At 58.5% G+C, this 24494-nt stretch overlaps 1 protein-coding gene across 1 annotated transcript; it reads right to left on the bottom strand.

Annotated features, from left to right (window-relative positions):
• Positions 1-4645: 4645 nt before the first annotated feature.
• LFNG (LFNG O-fucosylpeptide 3-beta-N-acetylglucosaminyltransferase) lies at positions 4646-16238 on the bottom strand. The gene is given in 9 exon segments (XM_040592529.1): positions 4646-6290; positions 6378-6463; positions 6686-6851; positions 7139-7224; positions 7328-7481; positions 7617-7716; positions 8643-8691; positions 15816-16044; positions 16046-16238. Coding segments are annotated over 9 exon segments (1101 nt in total). The 5' UTR covers positions 16210-16238; the 3' UTR covers positions 4646-6223.
• Positions 16239-24494: the final 8256 nt, after the last annotated feature.

Below are 24494 nucleotides of genomic sequence, written 5' to 3'. Positions count from 1 at the left end.
CCCTGATGTGAGATGATTAAACCTGCTCTCTGGTGCAAAGGGCTTGGAGCAGTCAAGGGAATCTGATGGCATGAAAGAAAATAAAGCCACCATCAGAGATAGCACGTAAATATTTTACCAGGTTTATGGGTTCCCACCAAGGATGGGAACATGCAAAGGCCACCTGCCCAGTGCCTGTTCCCAGTGCTTTCTGGCCAGCCATGCCCAGCAGCCGCAGGCTTCGCTCAGCCTGCTGCACCGCTCCCTTTTCCAGCAGCAGCAGCAGGGCAGGGCTCTCCTGAGCAATGCAGAGCTGGGGGGAAAGAGAGGGGAGGGCAAAGTATGTGTTTGAAGAAACCTTGCCTTCTGATCAGCCTTCAGTAGTGGTCTGTTAGATCTCTGTCCTAAAAGATAAGGCAGGGAGGGATGCCCTGGGGAGATGCTTTCAAACGTATTTGTTCCTGCGTGTGCTGAGCTGTGCGCTGAGCTGTGCGAACAGGAGCGTTGCCTCTGGGAGCTGTCGGGGGCTGGCAGATGGAAAACCGGCAGGCAGAGCTGGTGGCCGCGGCGTGCTCGCTGGGATGCAGTTACTGGCTACGTGCCCCATCTCCTGTCGCCCCTTGGGGTGGGAAAGGGCCCGTGCTGCAGGCAGTGTTTTCTGCTGAACGTGGTACTGTGCATGCAGCATCTGCTGTGCCTGCTGAGGCTGGATCTGCCCAGCTTCTGCCATCGGGTGCACTTGAGAGCTGGATTCATGGCTGTCCTTGGGGAGGGTCCTGTCGGGACTCGGACTCCCCATGTGTCTGGGAAGGCAGCAGGCAGCTGAAATTGCATCTCATCTTGTCTAGCCCCTTCTGAAGCACCCTTGCCCCCAAGGAATGACCCCATCTCCCCCTCCCGCTTTGCCAAACCACCTCTGCTTTCAGGAGGCCATGGCCATCCCATGCAGGGCGAGCATCCTCTGGCCCACCAGCTCGGAAAAAAGGCTTGAACAGGGAGACTCTGATCTGTCTGACCGCATGGGGATGCTGAAGTCCTGCTCTTGGCAGTCGGAAGGGTTTGCAAATGGAGGCAGCCACAGGAGGCTCGAGGGGAGAGATGCTCCAGTCCAGCTGCAGCCCCAAGTCCTGTATAGGAATAGCGGGTCACACTGCTGTGCGCTTGTGCCATTGCGCGGTGGAGAGGGTATGGATGGTGGCAGGAGCAGAAGGACTTTTCCTTCTGTGGCTGATGCTTCTGTTGCTGCAGGCAGGACCGCAGGGCTGTTTGCCTTGGCTCTGCAGGCAAGAATGACTTTGCCTGGAGCAGGCACTGTTTCTCACCATGATCTCAGCAAAAATCCCTGCTCAGGGAATTTTTTAAATCCCTCCCCGGTCCTTGGAGGGGAGTGGGTGGAAGTACAGCTCCTTTCTCACTGTGAGGTGTTGCAGATGCTGGTGCTGGAGCCCTTCTCCCACCCGCTTCCTCTTCCCACCAGCAAAACGCCATGGGACCTGACGTTTGCACCCCATAAATCACTCGGTCACTCATGATCTGCTCCAAACGTGGCTGCTCTGGGTCACTGGATGGGCTGCTCAGGCGGGGAGCCAGCATGGCCCCTGGCTCCCCAAGGGGTTTCAAACTAAACAGCCAATCCTGTGCCCCCCTAAATAACAGGGGGGCTCACCAGGCTGATGTGAACATAGCTGGAGCATCAGCCGGTGCTCACCACCGCAGTGCCACTGCTTTGCTGTGCGGTGTCACTGCTGCTTTCAGTCCCCTGCCCTCGACAGCCTGGGTTGGGGGGGATGGAGAGGGCACACATCCACCACGGAGGAAGGAGGGGTTGGGAACGGGGCTGTTGGGTGATGCCACAGCTACGCTCGTCTGGCAGTGCCGTGGGAAGTGTTTCCAGCTGCTTTTAAGATGCTCAGTTCATCTCCTTCCACTCTTGTCTTGTGAAATGGCTGCAGGAGCAGAGCCGGCCCTGCTGGGCAGCTGAGGCACACCAGAAGCAGCGGGTGCTGGGAGCTCTGGGGCAGCTGGAGGGAGGGAATTGGTTTATGATAAATGCAAGGCTGGTCTTAAAAGTCAGGAGAGAAAAATAAACTTTGGAGAACTTGGGGAGTATTTCTTTTAACCACCTGTGGGTGATGCAGGGGTGGGAAATAGTAGAAAGGTGGAAAAAAATAAAGAGGCTGTGGGTGATGGCTGGGAGCTGCATTTGAAGGGGCTATCCTGCACGCCTCAGCACCAAGTCACAGCCCCTCGCTCCAAGGCAGATGCTGCTAGTGGGGTATTCAGTGGCCTCCAGCTGCACAGAGGTGGTGGGTGTAGCTCGTGCCTGCCCCAACAGGGACCCAGTGCTCTCCCATTCCAGCACTGGGACAGGCAACAACCAAAGCTGCAGCTGGAATGTTGTGTGCTTTGCTCAGGCCCTGTGATTCGGCTGCTTTTATGTCCATTTCCCACAAATATTCCAATTTGCTGGGCCAGAGAGGCTGGAAGTGGTGCTTGGAGCTGATTCACACAAGTTTTGTCATCTCCCAACACCCCCTCCCGCCCCAACTCTCAAGTATTTCTCGCCGCTGTCAGTGCCAGGAGGGGTGTTCATCCCATCACTGCAGACAGCAGCTCTCCAGTGGGATGTCCCCACGCCACAAAGCTCCCGTGCTGCAGCTGGGCTGGGAACACAGAGATTCACACAAAGTCCAGGATGGCGAATGACCCAAATGCAAATTAAAAAAAAAAAAAGAAGAAGAAGGAAGTGGGGAAGCCACAAAAAGGACTAAAACAGTGTGTTACTCTCTGCCCTCGATGCTGCAACCACCCAGGGACTGGGAACGCCTTTGGTTGGGCACGATGCTGGAGCATCCCTTGGCACAATGGTGTCAACAGCAGCGGTCCCTGCATAACAGCAGTGTCCCCATCAAGCCAGGCTTGTCCCCACGCCACTGCCAGACACCAGCACTCTCCAAAAGGTACAGCTGCCTTATCATCTGCCGCAAGCTGGCGGGAGTAAACAGGACGTCCCACAAGAGCACCAGGGTGCAGATGAAAGCAGGCTGGCCTGATGAGCCTGCCAAGTGTGGGAGAGCAGCAGGCTTTGCTTTTGTTTTCCTTGTGTTTATTAATGTGTGTATTTATTTACTTTTCGGCCCACGAGTAGGGAGGGAGGAGGGAGAGGCTAGGACCCTGGTGGGGGACAAACTGGAGAGCTAGTGTTCTGCCTGCCCCTGCTCCCAAAGGCTCAGTGGGTGGATTTTATTTTATTTTGGTTTTATTTTATAAGCCCGTCCAGGTGTTTCACCGTGCCCAGCACCCTCCCAGCCTTCACCCGTGCCAAGGGGCTCCTGCTCCTTGCAGCAGCATCCCAGCCCCACACCACAGTCCCTGGCTCCCCACTAGCTCGGTGGGCACTTCACGCAAGATTTGAGTTGGTCTGCTGCAAACAGCATCCCTGCACCCAGCCCTGCCTGGGGTGAGACGGGTGCTGCCCTGTCCTGGCTGCGTCACCCCATCCTTCACCGGAGGGGGGGCAAGGCAGAGTGACAGCCCCGCTGCCGGGAAGTGCCCACGCTGCCAAACCCGCAGCCCTGTGAGCAATAGGAAAAGGCGTGGGCGAGCGGTGGGTGGCACAGCTTCCTGACCCCCTTCCCTTGGCTGACCCTGCGCCTGGGGCGGTGGGGCACCAAACCCTGCACCCACCACCCCATCCCTGGTCCCAGCCATGTGCTGGGGGAGGCAGCATGGCCACTCGCCCTCCCCTTTCTCCCTTGAGCTTTTTGGCCACCTGTGGGTTGTTGGTTTTTTGGTTTTTTGGGGGGAGGGGGGCAGGTCAGAGCAATATTCATTTTCCTGGGGCCAAAGCCAGAGGACCCACTGCTGGCAGCACCCCAAGTGCTGCAGAGTTCGGGGGATTTTTGATTTTGGGGGGCTGTCTGAAAGGTGTGCGGGTGTTGGGAGGAGGGGTTGCTGCTTTAGCACACGCCGACTTCCTGCTGGGTTGTATTTTTAGCAAGGCCAACCCCTGATAACCCAGAGGTTCAAGCAAAACTGTGAATTAAGTAAGTGTGCCTCAAAAAGAAAAAAAAACATAGATGCTGGGTGTGGAGGAAGGCGAGGGGAGGAAGATGCAGGTGAAAGCTGGTACCAGTGCAGCACAAACAGGGCTGGTTTTAGGAGTTTGAGGGAGCAGATCTCACGCAGTTGCCGCAGCCCGTGGAAGCTGGAGCTTGTTACTGGCAGGTGGGTGCTGGGTGTCAGCCGAAATGGTGGCAGAGAGGGCCAAAGGAGGGCTGGGAGGGAAGGGGCTCGGCCCCCCACAGCCCCCAACCTTCCCACGCACACGCCTGCCGGCTGGCTGTTAACAACACCCTGCTAACAACCGGCTGGCACCTCGTCCCGCCACCTCCGCTCCCACCCGGAGCCTGGGAAAAACCAGCCCCGAGGCGCCAAGCCATGCCCCAGCCTTTTGGAGAGGGAAAGGAGGAGAGGACCCTCACCCCTGGGATGCAAATGGCCAGGGGATCCCGGTACCCGTGGGAAAAAGTGAGGGATGCAGGCGCAACCCCTCCTCGATGCATCCCTGAGAACTTCATTAGAGGTGATAACATCCGCAGGGGGAATAAGGGGTGTTCAGCACAGCTCATCCATAACGACACGCCAGAGCCCAGGACCAGGTGACTGTGGTCAGCAAAAAAGCTGGTTTATTGGTGACGGCTCCCACGGGAACCCCGTGGCAGCAATCGGGTTCAAGTCCCTGAGAACACACTGTCCATGCTGGTTCCCCATCCCACATCTATTGCTTTAAACACATCCTAGTTACAAAAAGCACAGAGTGACGTTCCAGATACTGGAACATATAAATTAAGGTAAGTGATAGTTACAAGACATCGCAATTTTTTTTTTCTTTCTTAAACAGATTATCAAAGACCGGGGATTTTTTTTTTCTGATCCACAGAAAATGTATAAAAAGCATTTTAAAATCTACATATTTCTCAATGTGTTTTTTTTTCTTAAAAAAAAGGCACAGTAAAAAAAATACTGGCTCAATAACATATTTACAATGCACCCATTATGGGCTATTTTCACTCAGCTTCGGGTTGGAAACGTTCAGCTCCAGCTCAGCCTGCTTACCCCAGGGCACAGGGCTGGTGGCAGCAGACAGGGCGGCCACAGGGGGATGCAGGGTCCTTCTCCCTCTCCAGCTAAATCCTCCCCAGCAGGGCGAGAGCAACAGCCAGGCACTTCTTGGGTGCTCTGGCCACCCCAGCAGCACCCACAGCCAGGCCAGGGCTGGAGGATGCTCTGGCCCCACGGTGGCAGCGGGGAGCACCCCCACAGCCCCCGGCCAGACCTTGAGGTGCTGCTTTGCAAAGGTGCTGGGCTGCCCGTGTCCAGCCTGCCCGCACCCACTGCCGGCCGGCGAGCAGGCACGAGGCGGCACTGAAGGGAGACCCAGTACACAGTGCCGGGAAAGCCCTTCTCCTGCCCCCCGTATTTATAGAAAGGCTTTACATTAAGTCTATAAATAGTGCATAGATCAATGCTGCCTGCAACAGTTCAGCCAGGCAGGAGGAGCTCTGGGAAACAGAGCCAACGCCAACGCTGGCTCACAGCCCACCCCACCATCTCCTTCCAGTGCGGCCGCCGGGCAGCCAGCAGCCTTGCAGCACCCTGCAGCAGCACTCACCATGGCCGGGGGGCTCCCCTGCCTGCCCCCTGAGCCGGGGAGCAAAACTCATCGATGACCCTTCACGTGAATCGGGAGCCGGAGCTTTGCTGCTGAGATTTTGGGGCTGGGAGAGAGGATGGGGCTTACAGGAGCTGCGGGGTGGGTGGGTAGAGGCCGGGGGTGGGGGGGGGTGGGGGGGGGTGGGCAGGGAGCACACATACCAAAAAACTTAACATTTGAAAGGGAACAATAAAACAAAAATGGAGAAGCAAGCCCGGGGGAGGCAGAGCCCCGCACTGCGGTCGCTCCCCACGCATGGCGTGGGGCTCACCAGCGCCGCGGGGTGCCCAAGGATTAAGTGCTCAGGACCCGACCCTCTGCACCGCCCTGGCCGGAGCGGGCAGCGGGCGCGGGCAGCCGGGCAGGGACACGGGGCCGCACAGCAGCCTTCAGTACACACACACTGTGCAATACCACAGCAACGACGTCTGTCCGTCCATCCGCCGGACTGACACACCCGCACACAGGTCCCGCACGCCCGTCGGATACCGGGGAAATTCGGGACGAGGTTAAGGGGACACGCGCCTCCTAGTAAACCATGTTGGCGGGGCACCACGGCGTGTCGGGGTACAGCAGGCAGTGCACGGAGCGAAACCTGCGGAGGAGAGGAGCTAGGCTGAGCACAGGGCTGCGGCACCCCGTGGCACCCCGGCACGGGAGGGACAGGGTGCACCCATCTCACCTGGATGGGTCCTCCTCGACAGAGAAGGCTCCCTTCATGTGGATGGAGTTGCGCTTGTTTTCGAACATGCCGTAGCTTAGTGTCACCTGAGGGGGGGAAGCACAGAAGGGGTCAAGCAGCCGACGTGGCCACCAGGAGCAAGCCCGGGGGGCTGCAACATTCACCCCGTTTCCCAAAGGCTCCAGTCACACTCTGCATCACCCCGCAGGGATGGGCTGATGGGACCTTCCCCCTCCACTGACGTTTGGCCGTGTGTCAGTCGGTATCTTAGCTGCGATGCCAGATATTTAGGTGACAACATGGGATACCTGTTTGTGGATCTCTGTCTTGGGCACCTGGTGGAGGTTCTCCAGGTGTGAGTGGAAGAGGTTGCTCCGGATGAGCTTCACCCCCAGCACAGACTCGATGATGTAGCCGATGGTGCAGTCGTCGGGCAGGCGGATCTTCTCCGCGGTGCTCATGAAGTGGCCCCCGCTGCGGGGAGACAGAAAGGGGCTGCAGAGGAGCAAAGCCCAGGGGACGTGCATACCCTGCAGGGTCAGGGCTGGGCCCAGTCTGTGCCCAGCTCTAATTAAAAGTCAATTAGGAGGAACTGAAGTCCTTCCCAGCTTGTTTCCAAGCCCCCTGCAGACACCCCCGGCAAGACAAAAAGAGCAAAGTGGTGGGACACGGTCCAACGTCCATCCCCAAAGATGTCGCCGCTCTGTGCCCCACTGGGACCGTGACGAGTCCCCACGGTTGAGCAACGCCAACACTCTTACCTGGCCCACGGGCTCATCTTCAGTGCCAGCCCCCGGCTGATACAAAACCCTGCTCCGCCCGTGGCAAACCAGAAATGCACAGGGTGCTGCGAGAGAGGGGAAGCAACGGCAGTGAGACCTCCTCCTGCCCAGTGGGGAGCAAACCCCAGCCCAAGTTAAGCCAGCCCCAACCTCTCGCCCCCACCTCACCATCTTGTTCTCGCTGATCCTCTCTGTAGCCTGGATGGGCCGGTCCAAGCTGGGCTTCCCAATATAGATGTCCTGCGTGTGGGGGTAGCTGGAGAGCAGCTTCACCAGCGTCCGCACGTTCACGTAGTTGTCATCATCCACATGGCAGAACCACCTGCAGTGGCAGCCATGTCACACCGAGCCAGGGCAGCCGCCCAGACCCCACACTGAAGATACAGCCCCAAAAATGCTTGCAGTGCCCCGCCTCGCAGCCCTGCCACCCCCCACAGCAGCCCCGGGCACTGCTTACTTTCTGCCAGACTCAATGAACTTGTCGTACTCCACTGCCATCTTGCAGGACAGGGCCTGGCGGCTGTGGGCAGCTGAGCAGTTGGTGTTGATGACGTTTCCTGCGGGAAGAGACGGGGGTCAAAGCCTGGCATCAGGGCATCCCGTGCCTCCCCGTGCACTAGAACGGTGGCATTTCACTACACACACCCCAGGTATGCCAGGGGGGTGGAAACCCCACAAATGTCCCTGATGATCGGTGGCCTCCACGCCACATCATTTTGGGCAAAGAATGAATTTTTGGGGGAATGGTTTTTGGGTCCGTGTGAGATAAGGGAAGCGATGAGCAAGGGATGCAGATGCAGCAGATGCACCAGGGTTGAATCGTATCCCATGTGCTACACGATACATCCGTACATCACCTTGCCCAGCCCGGGACCATGCACCAGCCACCCTGGGAGCGAGGGGGTGTCTGTCAGCTGGCTGCTGCTCCAGGACATGATAGCCAAAATCCTGCCCTACTCCCGCTGCCTTTTCCCTCCAGCGGCCACCTGTTATTTGCTTTCCAGCTCAAAGGCAATCATGTCCCAGCCTGAAAAGGAGTCATTTGCATCGGGAGAATAGACCACGCTGACCCTGGCCCCGGGGAAGGGCTGCAAGGGAAATGCTCCCATCAAACCCTGGCTGCCTTGCCCATCAATCCCAGCTCAGCTCGCCCCAGGGACACACGGGTGCAAAGGCCCTCACCCCTGCGCTCCCCAGCAGCATCATGCAGGAGGTGGACTGAGCTGACCAGGGGGAAGCAAACCCCTCCCCAGGTGGGGCTCCTGCGCAGAGGGTGCTTTAGGCACAGTGAAACAAGCTGCCTCATTCTCAGCCCAAGCCCCTATGGCAAGGGCTCCCGAGATCAGTGTCTAACCAGTGCCGTTTTGGCCATTTTTTCAGAGTTCCAGGGCCAAGCTCCAAGCCAGCCACGGTCCCCAGGCGGGGGCTCCTCAGGGGACCTGGCCAGGTCACACATGCAACGGGACAAGGGCCACAGACTCACGTGCTTGCTTCTTCAGCTCCTCATCCTCCCCGTCTGTGAAGATGAAGGTCTGAAAGAGAAGACGAGGCACCTCTAAGGGCCAAGGAGCCAAGGCCACGTGGCTCTTAATGTGACACGACATGCCTGGGCAGCACTAGGGACTAGTCCCTCTGGGATGCTGGTGGTGATTTCTTCCCCCTCACCAAAACCCAAAGCGGTACCAGAGAGCCAGGCATCCCCGTGACATACTTGGCTTCAGACCAAGATGGGTGCTGAGCCATCCTGGCTGGACACAGCATGCAACACTGTGCCTCACCGGGGTGCAACCAGCCCCTCTCAGCACCCACACTGAGCACCACCCTCTCGCCTTTCCCACGGGGCTGCAGCAGGCAGGGAGATTCTGAGCGGTGTAAGGGCCATTCCCCAGCACGAGGCAGGTGCACGGAGAGGTGACAGGGAGCAGGTTCAGAGCCTGGCTCAATCTGAGCGGGGACTTCAGACTTTAGCTGGCACGGCCAGCACGCGCGGCCGGGGATGCCAGAGCAGCCGCCTGGCAGCTCTCCCTGCTCAGGCAGGTGTGTTTGCCCGCCGTGCTGGCTGCCAACCGCATCCCCACCTGTGTCAACAGCACGTGGCCATCCCCAGCCACTTGCACAACACCCCCACAACTCCTCTCTGCTCCCTGTCCCCCCGCAGCGTGGCTGAGCTGGTGCCGGTGGGTGCCTCTTGCCAGCCCTGAGGAGGGGACGGTCCCTCCCTGCCCACCCCAGCAGGGCACCCTGCCTCCTCCCCGGGCACCCGCACTGCCACCCGGCTGCACGCCTCTATTTACACAGCTAATTCCTGGCATATGCCACCCGGGAAGGAATATTTGGGGCTGGGCGGGGGGGGCGGGGGGCTGCTGTTGGCCTGGGATTTGGGGAAGGGCGAGAAGCCGGGAGAGAGCAGGGGATGGGAAAGGCATTGCCATCAATCAGCGGGCAGCAAACAAAGCTGGAGGAGAGAAACCACAACCAGCTGCCAAGCCCTATTAAAAACCAGACGTGTACAAAAGGGCAAAGGAAGAAAGACAAAAGGGCTGGGGGAAGACAGGAGGCAGCAGAGGGGGGACGATGGAGCCTGAGCGCTGGAGATGATGAATTACAAGTGAGCTGGAAATTGGGTGCCACCCCACAGCCCGCCAGCCCCGGGAACACGCTGGGGGTTTGTGGTTTGTTTGAGGAGGTGGGTACAATAAGGGGGTTGACTTTACTCAGCAGAGGAGAGTTAAGCGGGCAGCAGTGGTCATTAGCATACAGCTGCGCTGGTTAACCCGGCCGGCCCGTGTGTTTGCTCCATCCTGAGCTGGGAGGCTGGTGGGGAGAGCCCAGATCTGTGGGAAGGCTGAATGGGAGGGGAGGAGGGCGCGTTCCTGGGGACAGGGCTACAAGTGACCTTTGGGGCTTGAAAAGGAGAAAAGGGGGGGGGGGGGGGAGAAAAAATATAAGGATGGAGGAGGTGGGAAGGCAAGTTATCGCAAATGCACAGCCTGCCGTGCAGCCCAGCTTTTGGGGACCAACAGAGTTCAGCCCCTGGAGGAGTCAGGAATGCCTTGAGCAAAGGCTCAGGGGATGGGGGACCTGCTGATGAGGAGGGGACAGCTGGGGGACAGGGACTAAGGCCATCAGCTGCAGGGCCAAGGATGCCCGTGATCATCATCACGGCCCCAGGGACACATCACTGCTGGGGTGGGAGCAGGTCAGTGCTGTGCGTGGAGGAGGAGGATGTCACCCCCACCCAACACAGGGTCCAGCCAGCACCTTGGGGCTGGTCCCCATTTCCCCAGGTGCTCAGGGGTCAGGTAGCTGTTGCAGTACAGCTGAACCAGGGCAGCAGGAGACCATCCAGGGATGCCCAAGACAACCCCATCACAAGTCCTTTCTCATCCACCCCAAGACACATGATGCCTCAGCACATCCCTGCCAGGCTCCAGCCCTGCCGGAGCTGGGGACACAGCCCCTGCACGGGCGAGACAGAAAATGTTTGCTTGATTAGCTCAGAAATGCCGTCCAGCAACTGCCTTCAGCAGCTCCAAAAATAACCCCGCAACTAATCCTCCAGCACAGCTGCTATAAATAGACCACAGGGACAATTGTTTATTACTCGCCTGCACCGAAAGGCTTCATCCTAACGAGGCATCTTCCCCTCAGCCTCTCCCCACATACTTCCCAGTAATTCTCCTGGTGCAGCTGGACCAGGTGGCACCTTGGTGACAAAGACAGGGGCACACAGCCTTGCAAGTCACCTGATAGGGGCTACCAGTGGCCCACAGGTTCTCCACCTCCCTCCCAGCTCCACTACGACGTTCAATTAGGACAAAAAAATTAAAGCCTTTATTTTTTAATCAATTCATCTGCATTTCTTAGAAGGGGAGCTGCACCCTTCCTGCACGGCTCCCTCGCCCAGGGCTGCAGGGGAGAGGAACAGAGGTACCAGCCAAGCCTGGGAGGAGGTACAAGGCCAAGGAAGGAAGGGGACAAGAAAACAGTGTCCGTTTGACAAGGAAAAACCATAGATCAGCCTTCAGCATCCCCAGTGTGGGGCAGCGGCCATCAGGGCAGTGCCCAGGTTACAGCGGTGCAAGAGGGATGGGGCCCTGCAGCCAACATCCCTGAGCTGTGACCTACTAAGCCACCATCATCTCCAGACCCACCAGCAGCAGGGCCAGCCACACACACACACACACACCCGGCTTCTCCCGGGCAGAAAGCAACCAAATCCCTTACACCCTCCCCTCTCCACCTCTCTCCCACTTGGCCCCCATGCCAGCTGTGGCACTGCGGGGTGCCAGGACCTCTTGGCCACCCCTGCAGTAACTTTTCCTGCGGGGTGCAGGAGAGGAAGGGCCCACTGCCCCCCCCAGCCCCTGCAGGAAACCTCATTGTTCTCAAAACTGCAGCTTCAAGAAACACAGGATGCCAAATCCCTCCCGAACAATAGCTGCCACTGCTCCACACAGCCCCGCACAATGCGCGGCCTCCACACGCAGGGACCGAGAGGCACCCAGGGTCCCTACAGCCGGAATGGGGTCAGCCCCCCCAGCTGCCTGCAAGGAGCCAGCCAGCCGCCGGCAGCCCCCCACCTCCTCCTCACCCTTGGGCAGGGCCCATTTCTTTTTTTCTTATTTTGTTTTCTGCCCTCCCCTCCATTTCTCCTTTTGCGGTGACTCATTTCCCCCTCCACCGACAGAGCTCGTGGGGTGCTCATGGCTGGGTGCTGCGCAAGGCATCCCGCCAGCTGGGGCCACGCCGGGGTCACCCTGCCACAGCCTGGCCCAGCCCGCTGCCCAGGGTGACACACCTTCAGCAGACCCTGCTGTCATCCCCACCTTCACCTGCCAAAAAGGGGAACCCCAGGCAGGCACCCCCATGGCTCCAAGGAGGACAAATCCTGCCCCCATGCCAAGTCTCACTTCCCAGTGTCAGGAGAGGATGGAGCACCCCAGCACCCACCTACCAGCACCCGGGGGGGCTGTACCCCTTCCACCCCATGGACAAGGGGGAAGCAGTCACCTTGGTTGGGTGCAGGGGGAAGGAGGCAGCAAAGAGGTGCTGGGAGGGGGTGGGGTGGGCTGGACCTCCATCTGTGCAAGGGGCTTCAGGGGGAGGCAAGGGTGCTGCTGGAGCAGGGCTTTGTGTCCCCTGCAGCAGTTTTCCCTCCAACCTTCGGGGGTAGGAGGGGAAATCCCCACCCTGCTTCAGCAGGTTGGGAGCAGAGTGATAGCAGCATCCCCTCGACGGCAGCATCCCCGCGCCCGCGCAGCTGTGGCTCTCCCCAGGCTGGGGGTGATGCTGGGGGTGCGTGTGAGTCTGTGCTGGGACCCGCAGAGGCGGGGAAGGGGCTTGCAAGGCCGCAGGCCTTTCCTCCCCCCATTCCTTTCGGCAAGAGGAAGAATCTTCCACTGTAATTTTAAATGCTATAATTTTTTAATAACCTCCTCGCAAACAATGAGCTTATTGTGTGGGTAGGGTCCCCCACCCTGCCGCCTGGTGCTCCACGCACGCCGCTCACCGGCTCTGCAGCTTTTATGGACCAGGACAGTGACACCATTGGGGGCAGGCAATTAATGGGTGCCCACCCCCAAACCAAACCCCACAGGCTGCCCAGGGGCAGCAGGGAGGGACCTTCACACATGAGGCGAGTTCAGCAGTGCTCAGCAGGCCCTGGTGCACAGCCCAGGGCCAGGGGGAGCTGGTCACACTGCAGAGCTGGTTTGGGATGAGCAGCCCCCCCCAGTCCCAGCCACTCCAGTGGGAGCCCAGGTGGGACACTGCGCTGCCACTCGCCATCACAGCCACCCCGGGGCTGGGGACCCTGGCCAAGGTGCTAGAGAAATCTGGGAGCCACCATCACCAGAGCACGCTCTCCAGAAGGCAACCCTATTCCCTCTGCCCCCAGAGCAGGAATTTTTCAAAGCCTGCAATTACCGCACCGGATCCCAGCCCAGGATCCCAGCCCAGGCCCCCGTGCCCAGCCGCCCCCGGGGTGCCCCGGGACAGGGATGTTTCTTATGCAACTCTGCCACTGCAAATCACCCTACTCAGCAGGAAAGCAGTGGGTTTGGACTTGCTCCTGTCCGGGATTTCTGCCTAATGGCCATTTTCCTCCCCCCCGCACCCCTCCCCCTTTTTTTTTTTCCCCAGTACAAAGTTTCCCCAGACTGCACTCCAGCATCCTAAGGATACCAAGACAGCTGGAAACTCTCCCCAAAGCAAGGAGGGGAAAACTCACAACTCTCCTCTAACAGCAGCTTGTCTGGCCTGGATTGTGCAACCCAAGGAGCAGATTTAGAACGGAGCAAGGATCTGCCCTCCCCGTGCAGGGAGAAGCAGGAAGGAGAAGGGGGTGCCCTTTGCAGTGTCTCGGAGGGGACAGAGGGCAGGAAACAGGGACTATAATGGGCAGAACAAAGAGCAGCCAAGGAAGGACACAATGGCTATCCCCCCTGTCAGCCAGGGTCCAGCCTGGAGTTACCTGCTGAATTTAACCCCTTCTCACCAGGGTCTGCATCCCTCCTGCCCAGAGAGCTGCCTGGCTAAGGAACAGCCAAGAGGGTTGTTGGGGTTTGATGTGAGAAGAGGATCAGAGGAAGGAGAGACATGGCATGGGGGATTCCCACCCCTTGGGCAGGAACTCCCCCGTGTCTGCGAGGCAGCACACGTGCCTGAGCACCGGTAGTGAAACAGGAGCAAGAGAGGCAGGATGAGCAGTCAGGCCTGACTCAGACCAAGAGAGGCGTTTGAGCAGAGGCAGCGAGCACCCCGCAGTCACCAAACCACCCTCCCGGGGCAGAAACCATGGGGCCAGGCAAGAAGAGGATGCAGGAACTGCACAGCCCCCTAGGACAGGGAAGCAAGGGAGAGGAGCTCCACAGCACCAACCCTGCACTCCGCAGGCAAGCGACCCAACTTGGTGCCAAATCCAGGGAAGCCCAGGGTGCCCCAAAGCTTCCCAGAGACAGTGGGCAGGTCAGCATGGGAAGACCAAAGCCGATGGCCACCAGCAGCGTGGCTTCATCCCCTCTGCCTCCACGTGTCCCTCCACAGCCCTCGCTTTGCTCCGCAGGAGTCTGTGCCGCATCCAGCTCTCTCGGCAGCTCCTTGTCCTCAAGTGCTGTACAAGAGCCGTCACTCAGCGCCTTGGCTTGTCAGGCGGGCACCTCGCCGGGCTGCAGCCCCCCTGGCTTCATGGCCCCCATCTCTAGGCAACCTGACCTGGACACAGCCAGCTCCGGCTCCCCCGTTCCCATGGAAAGTGCCACACAAGAGGCTGCGAAGCCTTTTCTCTGCGCCAGGAGAAAAGGGGCTTTGTTAGCTTGCCCAGGGGGACAGCGTGAGAGCCGAGCCTCGGGTCTCTGGGAATCCAAACGGACAAACGAAGCACAACAAAAAAAAACCTAGAAGAAAGCCGGAGCTCACAAGAGGGAGGGAAAAAAAAAAAGAGCAGCCATTCCCAGGATCATCTGTAGGTGCTCAAAGAGCGTTTTCCCCACCACCACTCGCCACCCCCTCGCAGTGACAGCAGAGCATAAAAGAGGTTTCCATTAAACAACTGTACCAGGGAGAGACAGCAGAGCCACTGCCAAGCCCAGCAGACCTGAGAAAAAAAAATAAAATACAAGATTCACAGCAGAAAAAAAAATAATAATAGCCAGATAATGCCTGGGGTAAGTTGCAGGACCCAAGACCCCACAGGGTCCTGCAAACCCAGGTGAAGGAGGCAGGGGCAGGTTGACACCCACCACCCCCTTTCACCTCCCTCCTCTGCCACGCCAGATTTAAAAAAAAAAAAGTTTGCAAGCGAGAAACATGATTCCAGGCCAGGAGGAAACACGTGAAGACAGTAGGATGAAAAGGTTAGGACCAGGCATAACTTACTTGGGAAGCTGTCTAAGGATAGAAAAAAGCATCTTAGGAGCAGATGGCAAGGCAAATTTCCTAAGGAAGCAGCTTTTTTTTTTTTCTCCTTTTCAATTTTGCTTCAGTACTTGAAGGACAGAGTAATAGACTGCCAGGGCTCTGGGCAGGACATCAGGAAGGTCAGGAATTGGGACTGGCTGGAACTGCCCTGGCAAGGGTGAGCCAGAGCAGACCTGCAAGAGCCCCCAGCCACTTCAGTCCTGCCCAGCTCCTGGCAAAAGGACCAGGAGCCTCAGCACATCCCAATGCTCTCCCAGCCCTGGGCTACTAAAACTGGATGTCCTCCGGGCAACCCAGTGGGGGGCACCTCGCGGGGCCCTGCTAAACCTCACCCGCAGCCCAGGAGAGCACCTGCAAGGCTGCCGCCCCAGCGGGCCGGGAAGCATCCCTGCACCGTGCCTCAGTTTCCCCCGCGGGAAGCAACTCGGGGCAAGCCCTGCAGCGGGGGGCGCTCCCGGAGGGACCCAAAGGCTCCGGGGGATGCTGCGTGCGAGAAGCCCGGCTCAGGCTCCCCCCCATCATCCAGCCCCCCCCCCCCCTCACCCTGCCAACGCTGCATTTCACACACATCTCTGCCCCGAAAGCGCCGCAACAGCTCGGCCACCGTCGGAACACCGGCGATACGGGGGGGGAGGGGGGCGGCGGCGGTAAGAGGCGGCGGCACGTGCCGGGTCACGCACCCCGCGGGCCCCCTTGACGGGCCGGCTGGCACCCGCGGGCGGCCCCGGCCTCTTACCATGTCGCGATTGCGGGAGATCCAGGTGTCCAGCAGCAGCTCCAGCCGCGCCTTGTGGAACTTCTTGGTGGTCTTGACGGCGATGAAGACATCGCGGGGGGAGATGTCCTCGGCCGGCGGCCGCGGGGGGCTCGGCGGGGCGGCGGGCACCTCCCGCCGGGCTCGGCTCAGCCGCCCGAAGTAGTCGGCGAAGCTGCGGAGGCCGGGGGGACCCTGCGCCTCCGGGGGGGGCCGCCGCCGCCGCCCCCAGGCTCTGCAGCGCCCGCTGCGCCCCGCCGGCCTCCCCCCGTGCCAGCCCCGGCCTCCCCGGCGGCTCCACCATGAGCACCAGGAGGCAGGTGAACATGGAGCCCACGAGGGACAGGAGCAGCTTCCTCCCGCAGCTCTTCAGCATCCTCGCTCCTCGCCGCGCCGCCGCCGGCCCCCGCCGCGCCGCCGCCTTTAAAACGGCCCCCGCCCCGCCCGGGGAGGGACGAGCCCGGGGCCGCCCCCACGCGGGGCGTGGGCAGCGCGAGCCCGGCCCCCCCGCCAGCCCCCCACACGCGTCCTGCCCGCCCCCGGCCCCTGCCCGGCCCCGCTCCCCCCCGCCGGTACCCGGCCGCCCTCCCTCCCGTCCAGGCCCGGGGGGGCCGTGGGCAGCGTGCGGGGGGGGGGGGGTAACGCGGGTCCCTGCCGCCCCCGCCGCGCCGGGAGCATCGCTCCCTGCTCCAGCCGCAGCAACGGGCTCGTTCCCCTCCCGCTCACCCCGAGCTGTCATTTCCCAGAGCCCTGCACCGAGGCTTGCTCCCAGCCGCGTCCCAGAGGTTGCCAGGAAAGCTGACCAGCCTGACCAAACTCCAGGCGCTTTCCCATCGGTCGAGGCCAAGCGTGATTCCAAAACCCCAACCCAAACTCCCAAGAAACCACAGCACTCCTCTCGCCTCCACCAAGCTCCAGTTCGGTGGGTAAAGCTGGGAGTGGAGTGCTGGGGGGTCTGTTCCCATCCCTGCTCTGGGACACCCAGAGACGCTCCCAGACCTGGCTAACCCCAGTGCAGCGCTGTGCTTTGGACTGATGGGCAGCCCCAAGGTACAGCGGTGTCTAAAAATAAATGCTACCTAGATGCCAAGCAAACCCCTCCAAGTGATTGCTAACCATGATAACGATGTCCTGTTAAACGAGACACCGTTTTTCCAGCCAGGCGGTGGAAGAAGAGGCGGCTGCAGGGGAAAACTGGGTTGAAATCTGGTCTGGGATGTGCCACCAACCTGCTGTCTTGCTGATGCCAAACCCTGGGGCCTCTTCCCCCCTTTAGCTCTGTCTCTGGAGGCGCAGAGGTCTTGGAGTTTTCTCTCCCAGCATGTGCACAGCTACAAGGAGGTGGGTTGGGGTTTGGGCCTGGGCTACAATGTAATGCCATAATCAGGGGCTGCTGCATTTTTGGGCAGGGACCTTGTCCAACTTGCATTTTTCCTGCTGTCACGTGCTCCATTCATCTCTGGCACTGGATAAACAATACCGTAATACCAGGCAGGACAGAGCACGGAAGCTGCTTCCTCAGGCAAGTCCCAGCATTTGCCTTCTCCTGGTTTTCGGCCATACATTCCCCTGGGTCAGCCCTTGAACCATGGCTCCAAGCTAGAAATGCTCAGGGAGGCTGTGGGTTTTGTTTTTTGCATGGTACTGCCTACGTCTGGGGAGAGACCTGTGCTGCCAAAGAAGCCTCCCATAATAAAAGGAAAAAAAAGAAGGCAGTTAGAGCGTACAAACACAGGAACAGAATCCCACACTCCCTGCTTCCCGCTATTGCTCCAGAGCCCAGCCTTCCAGTCTCAATTTGCTTCTTTTTTTCAGGCGCCCTTTGTCTCCAACCCGATGGCACAGCAACCGCGGCTCAAGAGGCAGCTGAAAAGCACGATCGGCAAAACCCTGAATGAAGAAAGAACCCCTTTCTCCAGGAGCCAAAAGGGGAGGAAAGGCACTTTTCCCCCGACCAGCTGCTCTCCCACTCCCGCAGCCCGGGAGCTGGCTGAGGACACGCGCCGTGGCCAGATGTTGGGGTCCGGGCTGGCACCGCGGGGCAAGTGACAATACGGGCTCTGTGTGTCACCAGCCCCCGAGCGATGCGGTGGGGTCTGCTGAGCTGCTGAGCTGCCGCCAGTGCTGGCACAAGGGCTCTCCCAGTCCCCCCGGTGCTGCCTGTAACCCCCATCCCAGGGCTGGCACTCGGCTCAACCCGGCCGCCCGGGGTCAGCAAGCCGCAGCGGCAAGGGGAAGCGGTTCTTTCAGCAACATCGTCCCACTAGTGAGACTCCCCCGGGATTGTCCAGCTGCTGGCTGCGTCCCCACAGGCTTCCTCTCCAGGCGCCTGGCCTCCTGGCTCGGGCCTCGCCTGCCACGTGGATGTCCCCAGCGAGGCACTGCCCCCCTTGGGGTAATGGTGATGGGGTAAGCAGTTGCCCTGCTTACCCCTCAGTGGGCACAGGATGGTACCCAAGGGGCAGGGAGCAGGAGGCTGCCATGGGGAGGATGCTCTCAGGAACACCCTGTGCCCAGTTTTGTTGGCATTCAGCCACTCTTCTGGGTACAAAGAACCTAGCTGTACCCGGGGTGGCCCTAGCACCAAACAAATTTAGGTGCCCCATAAGTACAAGGGCCAGGAGAGAGGGATGGTGTCACAGCTGCTCTGCAGGAGAGATGCTGTGGCTGGACCAGGAGGGGCATCTCACTTCCTCCCCTGGAAAGGATCTCATTTTGGATATGGCCCATAACTCATCCCACTGGCATGTCTCAGGGTGAGCCCGGCTGTGGCTGTGGCGTGGTGGTGTGCTCCCTGCTCCGTCCAGCTCTGCAGGGATGGGTCTGAGCCAGAACCCACTGCCCAAGTCCCCCAAATCTCAGGGATATGCTCTTCGCAGAGGAACCCCACCAGCTCATTCCCACTGCAAATTAATCTCATCAAAACCCCGTACTGGTTTTCCACTGGACCTGGCCAGATTCAGCCCCACACCAATCCAGGGCTGGGGCCGCATGTGGGGCATCTCCCTCTCAGCCTTACCATGGTATTAGGTCGGTTTAAATTGGTTTAAACCCTCCACATCACCCCCGCTCGCAGCGTGACCCCGGTGCTCAACAGGTGGTCCCTAAGAGGCTCCCAGGTTCTCAGGATGGCTAAAAATGGTTAATAAATCCCCAGTAATAAAGTGTTCAGGTCATCTGAAAGAAACGCCATGCTGGGGCTGCAAAGCTGCATTGTCCGCCTGGAACAATTTATGCGCTTCGTCAGACAGGGGTTAAAAGCTCTGTCAGGCGCCGACTTCCCCGCCACGGGGTTGTGGGGGGTATTTAACGGGGTTGTGGGGAGTATTTAACGGGGTTCGGCCCGACGTGCAGCCAGGCAGCTGCTGCTTCGAGATGTGCAACAGGGATGGTTGGAGGAGGGCGGCCCGGGAGCCAGATCCTGCCCGCGGTCCCCCTCTCACCCCCCGCTTTTTCTTTCTGGGATTTTCTGAGAGCACAAAAGAGACTTTGCATCAATTACTGGTAGGAAAACGGCAGCGCCCCGCGGCAGACTTCTGTGCGCCCCAGCCCGGGTTTGGTTAACTTCCCATTGTCTGATGGGCTCTGCTATTCAGGGCCAGCACGAGGGCTCAGTTTTTTCATCTGCTGGGTTTTTTTAACCACCCTGGTTACAAAAAACCTTCCTGCCCTCGTAGCAGAGGGTCTGGCAGTGCCATCGGGGTGGCTACAGAGAGTGAAGCACGCTGGTGCCTCTCTGCTCAGCACCTAAAGCTCCTGCAGCAGGTGCTCGTGATGCATCTCCTGATGCTGGACTGTCCTTGTTCCCATTGTCCTCATCGTCCCTCGACGTGCTCCAGCTCTGGCACCGCTCTGCGCCGGGACCGGCTGCAAACCCCGTCCACCCTCCGTGGCCTCAGACCCTACATCGTTTTCCCCCTCCACCTCGGGGGACTGCAGGTCCCCTCGGCAGGGAGGGGGGGACATGATGCGATCCGTGCGGGGCACTCTGAGATCCCACGGGGCCAGGGGGGCTATACAAATGCAAAACGTTATTATTTTCTCGGGGCTGAAGCAGAGGCCTGAGAAAGGTTGAGTGAGAGAGGCAGCGAGCAGGGAACAGCGGGGGATTTAGATCCTGAAAAGGAGCCGGGGAAAAAAGCGGGCGAAGAGCTTCATTGTGCACTGGGCAGAGGGGGTCACGAGCAAGTTAAACTGGTTAATGTATTGGAGCAGCTTCCTCCGAGCTGCTGGGAGCAAGCAAAGCCCTGCAACAAAAGGCCGAGGGAGCATTCTTGCGGGGAAAGTGGGCTCTCTTTAAAAGGATTTGATTTCTTTTCTGTCACTTGAATGGAATTTGGTGGTGACTCCTCCAGGTCTAAGAATCTGGAGCTTTGGCAGTGGCAGTGGCGGGAGGGGATGGTCCCCGTCCCCCCCTCCCCGCTCCCGCATTCTTCTCCATCTCCAAGCCCCCTGCCCCCAGATTACAGCCCCCGGTGTTGCGGGGGGAGAGGGGCTGGGGGAACACAAGTGGCCCCATAGACGCTCTGATCCTGAAAGAAAGCGAGGGGCACAGGGCCATCCCTGCCCAGCCTGGTTTCTCATGCTCCCTATTCAGCCCAGGGGAGGGGAGGTAGATGCGGGGAGCGGGGAGGCTGGAGGGGCGGCTGCCGCTGATTTAATGCCTCTCTTGGGGCTTCACTGTCAAGGTGGATCTCAGGGGAGGTTTGGCAGTGTGAGCTATGTGAGGGGAGCTTTCCTGTCCTTCCTCTGGAGTGTGAATTTTTAATGTTAAGACCGTGGAACCAAGGTAAAAACAGGAAGGAAAGGGAACCTGAACTAGTGAAACCGGCTGGATCCGACCCCGCTTTCCCACAGCCTGTGCATCTCTATTCTCCCAACAGCAGCTCCTGGGGCAGCTGAGGACTGTCCATGCAGACCTGGCTCTCTCACCCCAAAATCCCGGAGCTGGTGGGCAGAGACACCCCCTCTTCATGGATATACCCACAGGGCCATGGCAGAGGGGACCCTGCTGCCCACCAGGGATGCTGGGCTGGATGCAGGCTGTCTCTTGCTGCAGGTGTCTCAGTTGATATCGACCCTGACAGCAAACTAGGGAGCTTTAGACCTGTCCTGGGCTGAAGCCTTGCTGTTGCACACTGCTCAGATTTAACTGGCAGTGTGGGTTTTGCAGGGGGTAAAAATAATAATTAAATAAGAGTTTAAGTGACTGGTGGCACTGCATGAGCTATTGCAGAGCCAGAGACTTCAGCAGTATTCAGTTGGGTGGGCAGACAGACAGACAGACAGAGGTGACTGGGGCAGCAAGCTCCCACTGACTGTGCCCAGCTCACTGTGCCTCAGTTTCCCAAGAGCTGACATGCCTCCGGCAGAGATCCCATGGTCCCTGTCCCTTGGGCAGCTGCCTGTTTTGGAGATTCCCTTATGGGCTGACCACAGAGCCTGTACGTGTCCGCCTGTACAGGGAGGGCCAGAGCACAAGCTGAGATCATGGTTTGCTGCAGATGACGGCCAGCCTGTCCCAAGCACTTTCAGAGGTGGGGTCAGAGGAGCTTGCAGCTCCTGGCCTTTAATTTCTGGCCTCTCTCATTCTTTCTGGCCCCAAGCTTTTTCACATTCCTGTTCTGAGTGACAGCCTCTTCCCGCTGCCTTTCTGAAGATGAGCCAGAAGCTGATGTCAGGGAAAGCATTTAGAGATTACCCCAAGGAGGCGGCAGGAATCAAGTCTCATACTGGGCTGGGCTGGACTGGACTGGAGGAAGGCCCAGTGAACCCAGCGTCCAGTCTCCAGCAACAGCAGAACCGAAGTATAAGGAACAGCAAATAAAGGCAGGCTGCTCCCAGACCCCATCCCAAGCAAGCCCTGCGCTGCGCTCGGCAGCCACTGCAGTGGGTCCTGTGTGAGGGGAGCAGAGACAAGAACACTCTGCTCCTGCCCACAGCTACCTAGGGCTCCAGGTCTCCAAAACCTCCTGGGGAAAGGGAGCCAGCGAGAGGATCAAGGACACGTATTAGCTCCCTGCCCGGACCTGAGCATCTCAGTGCCCACAGCTCGCCCCGGAGCAGCGGTAGCTCCCACACCACCTGCACGCACCCTCTGCATCCCACCCAGCTCAGATCCACGTGCCACCCCAGCCCTGACGCGCTCCTGCCAAGGCTATTGCCAAGTGCTGGCTTCTTCCTTGCCCCTGGGGTGTCCTGATGAATCAAAGGTGCATCAGCGAGTCAGTGTTCCCCCACCGCTTCCCCTGCCTTGTCTTAGTGGTCTCCAAAAGCCCCTTCCCCACTGCACCCCTGGGAAATCGCTCACTCCCTTCCCAATCCCCCTGCAAAAGGGATTAAAAGCAACAGTTCATTTTTCATGTGATGTTAGTTTAAATAGGAATTTCGCTGCTCTGGCTTCGCCTGGTTTCCGGGAGCCAAAGCTGAGAGAGGGTGGTATTAGTGCTGTGCGAGGCAGGGAGAAGGAGGGAGGTGGGAGTTGAAAGGGGGAAAGGCGGGGGGGGGGGGGACATGCGGGGGTGAAGACGGGATTAAAACATCCCATTAGAATTTCTGTTTTTGGAAAGCTCACAAAAATGTTGACATGTAGCATGACTAACATAGTGCAAATGTCAGCCCAGCTCTGCGAATGGGGGCCCGCGCTCCCCTCCCAACACGCTGGCCCCCTTTTAAGGCAAAAATATACAATGAGCTGCACAATGGCCGAATTCCAGAGAGCAGCGCTAATTGTTCCTCGCTCACGTCGGCTAATTGCTTCGCTGAAACCATTCGTGCCTGGCCTGGATCCCACGTGTTTTTACCATTTAATTAGGAGAGAAAATCTGGGGCCAGGAAATGGGATGAGATAAAGGCAGGCAGAGATGGAGGACAGGTCGGGTGCCTTAACCTGGAGAGGAGACACACTATGTACGCTCCGGCAGGCGAGTGGGCAGGGAACAGCCCCTGCTCCACACCAGCCTCTGGCAGGATTGAAGCTGTGCAGGCACCAGGGATAGGAGTAGGAGAATGGGATTGCTCTTGAGGCTGATGAGACCAACTGTGAGATGGAGAAATGCAGCCAGCAGCAAATGTTTACAAGAAACACCTTCGTCCAGCTGCTTGGTGACTGCTTCAAGGCTATGGACAAAACAAGGGTGTGCATGGCTTCTTCACCAGGTGCCAGAATTAGAAGGCCTGTCTGTTTGCAGACCATGTGTAAAGCTTGAGCAGGACTCAGGCAGGGAAACAATAGATGGGGAGGAAATGCTTTTTGATGGCTGCTTATTGTCTTCCACCTTCTGGGGGAACTGGAAGTTTAACTATAGTCTTCCTCTTTCAGGTATTCCTGAACAGCTTCATCCTCGGAGGATGCGCCTGGACCACAGCATCATCTGGTGCTGGGCTCTATTGTGCTGAGGAATGTGCATGTGGTTTTCCCCTTGAATAGCTCCTCTGAGACTGCGGTGACCCAGAAACACTGCAGGGCCCCAGCACGTTCCCTCCAGGGCAGAAGAGTTTGCTTACTGGTACGATTGTCTCCTCCAAGGCACAGCATCTCTGCTGCCTCTCACCCTGCTGCTGTGCTGCAGGGGATGTCACTCCCCATGTTGTAAACAGGGCTGGGTGCACAGGGTTTAATGCCAGCGCTTCCTTCCCTTTCTCCCCATCCGCCTTACTGAGCGCCACTTGCTCTGCAGCATCCTCTGGGAAGCCTTCATCCAGGCTGCACTGTTTCATAGGCAGGGAAAGCCACTTAACAGATACAGTCTGACACTGAAGTGCAGCATCTTCGGGGGTGGACCCTGATGGAGCTGATCTATGACTCCTGGAGGCATTTTGTCTCCCTGTCAATGTAAACAGCAGGGGATTCCTCTACTGCCCATCCACACATCTTCTGGTGAGAGCAACCACCAAGAAGCCACCAGCCTTGCTTATTTGATTCACTGGTCTCATGCAAGTCAGTACCATCCCTCACATCCCCACGAGTGCTCCCAGCACTTAGGATCACGGCAATACAATTTACATTTGGCAAGCTTGGTGTACTCAGTGGCCTCTGTGTCAGAACAGCTCTTGGCCTTCTAAGCAATCCTGCTGGTGGGTTTGGGCACTCAGCATAATCGTTTCAGATTACTGTGAAAAGATTGTAGCACAGTTCAAAATGCAAATCTCAAAGTGAACCTGGCACCAGCCTCCACTAGTGCTGCAGAACAGCCCCAGGAGCATTGCTGATGGACTGTCACACCCTGTGGGCAGAGGAGCTGTGACATCTGTGGCTGGAGGCATTTTCTGGAGGTGAGGGATGTGCTCAGACTCTGCATTGTTCCAGACCCAAGGCTCTTGGCTTTCAGTCTCTTGAAAATAGGAAGCATTTTGCCCAACTGCAGATGAAGGAGGAATTAGCCACACAGAGCTCAGCCATGAACAGTTATGGAAAGCACTGGAAATGGGGAACCCAAACTTCAAACATTGCCCAGAAAATCTGCAGTTCTCTGTCCCAGTATAACCGAGGGTGATCTTCTCTTTGTGTTTCCATGAAAGCCCATAAGAGCACACCCACACCCTGAGGACAAGGATGTTAACAAACACTGGAATTTACAGCAGCAATTTATTCAGAAGAAAAGGCTCCAGGTGAAAAGAACTGATACTTAAACAAGAGAGAAAGAATTTTTCATAGATGCA

Source organism: Falco naumanni, chromosome 4 (assembly GCF_017639655.2).
Source record: "Falco naumanni isolate bFalNau1 chromosome 4, bFalNau1.pat, whole genome shotgun sequence".
In the NCBI taxonomy this organism is placed as follows: Eukaryota; Metazoa; Chordata; class Aves; order Falconiformes; family Falconidae; genus Falco; species Falco naumanni.
This window is presented reverse-complemented; position numbering and strand designations above follow the sequence as displayed.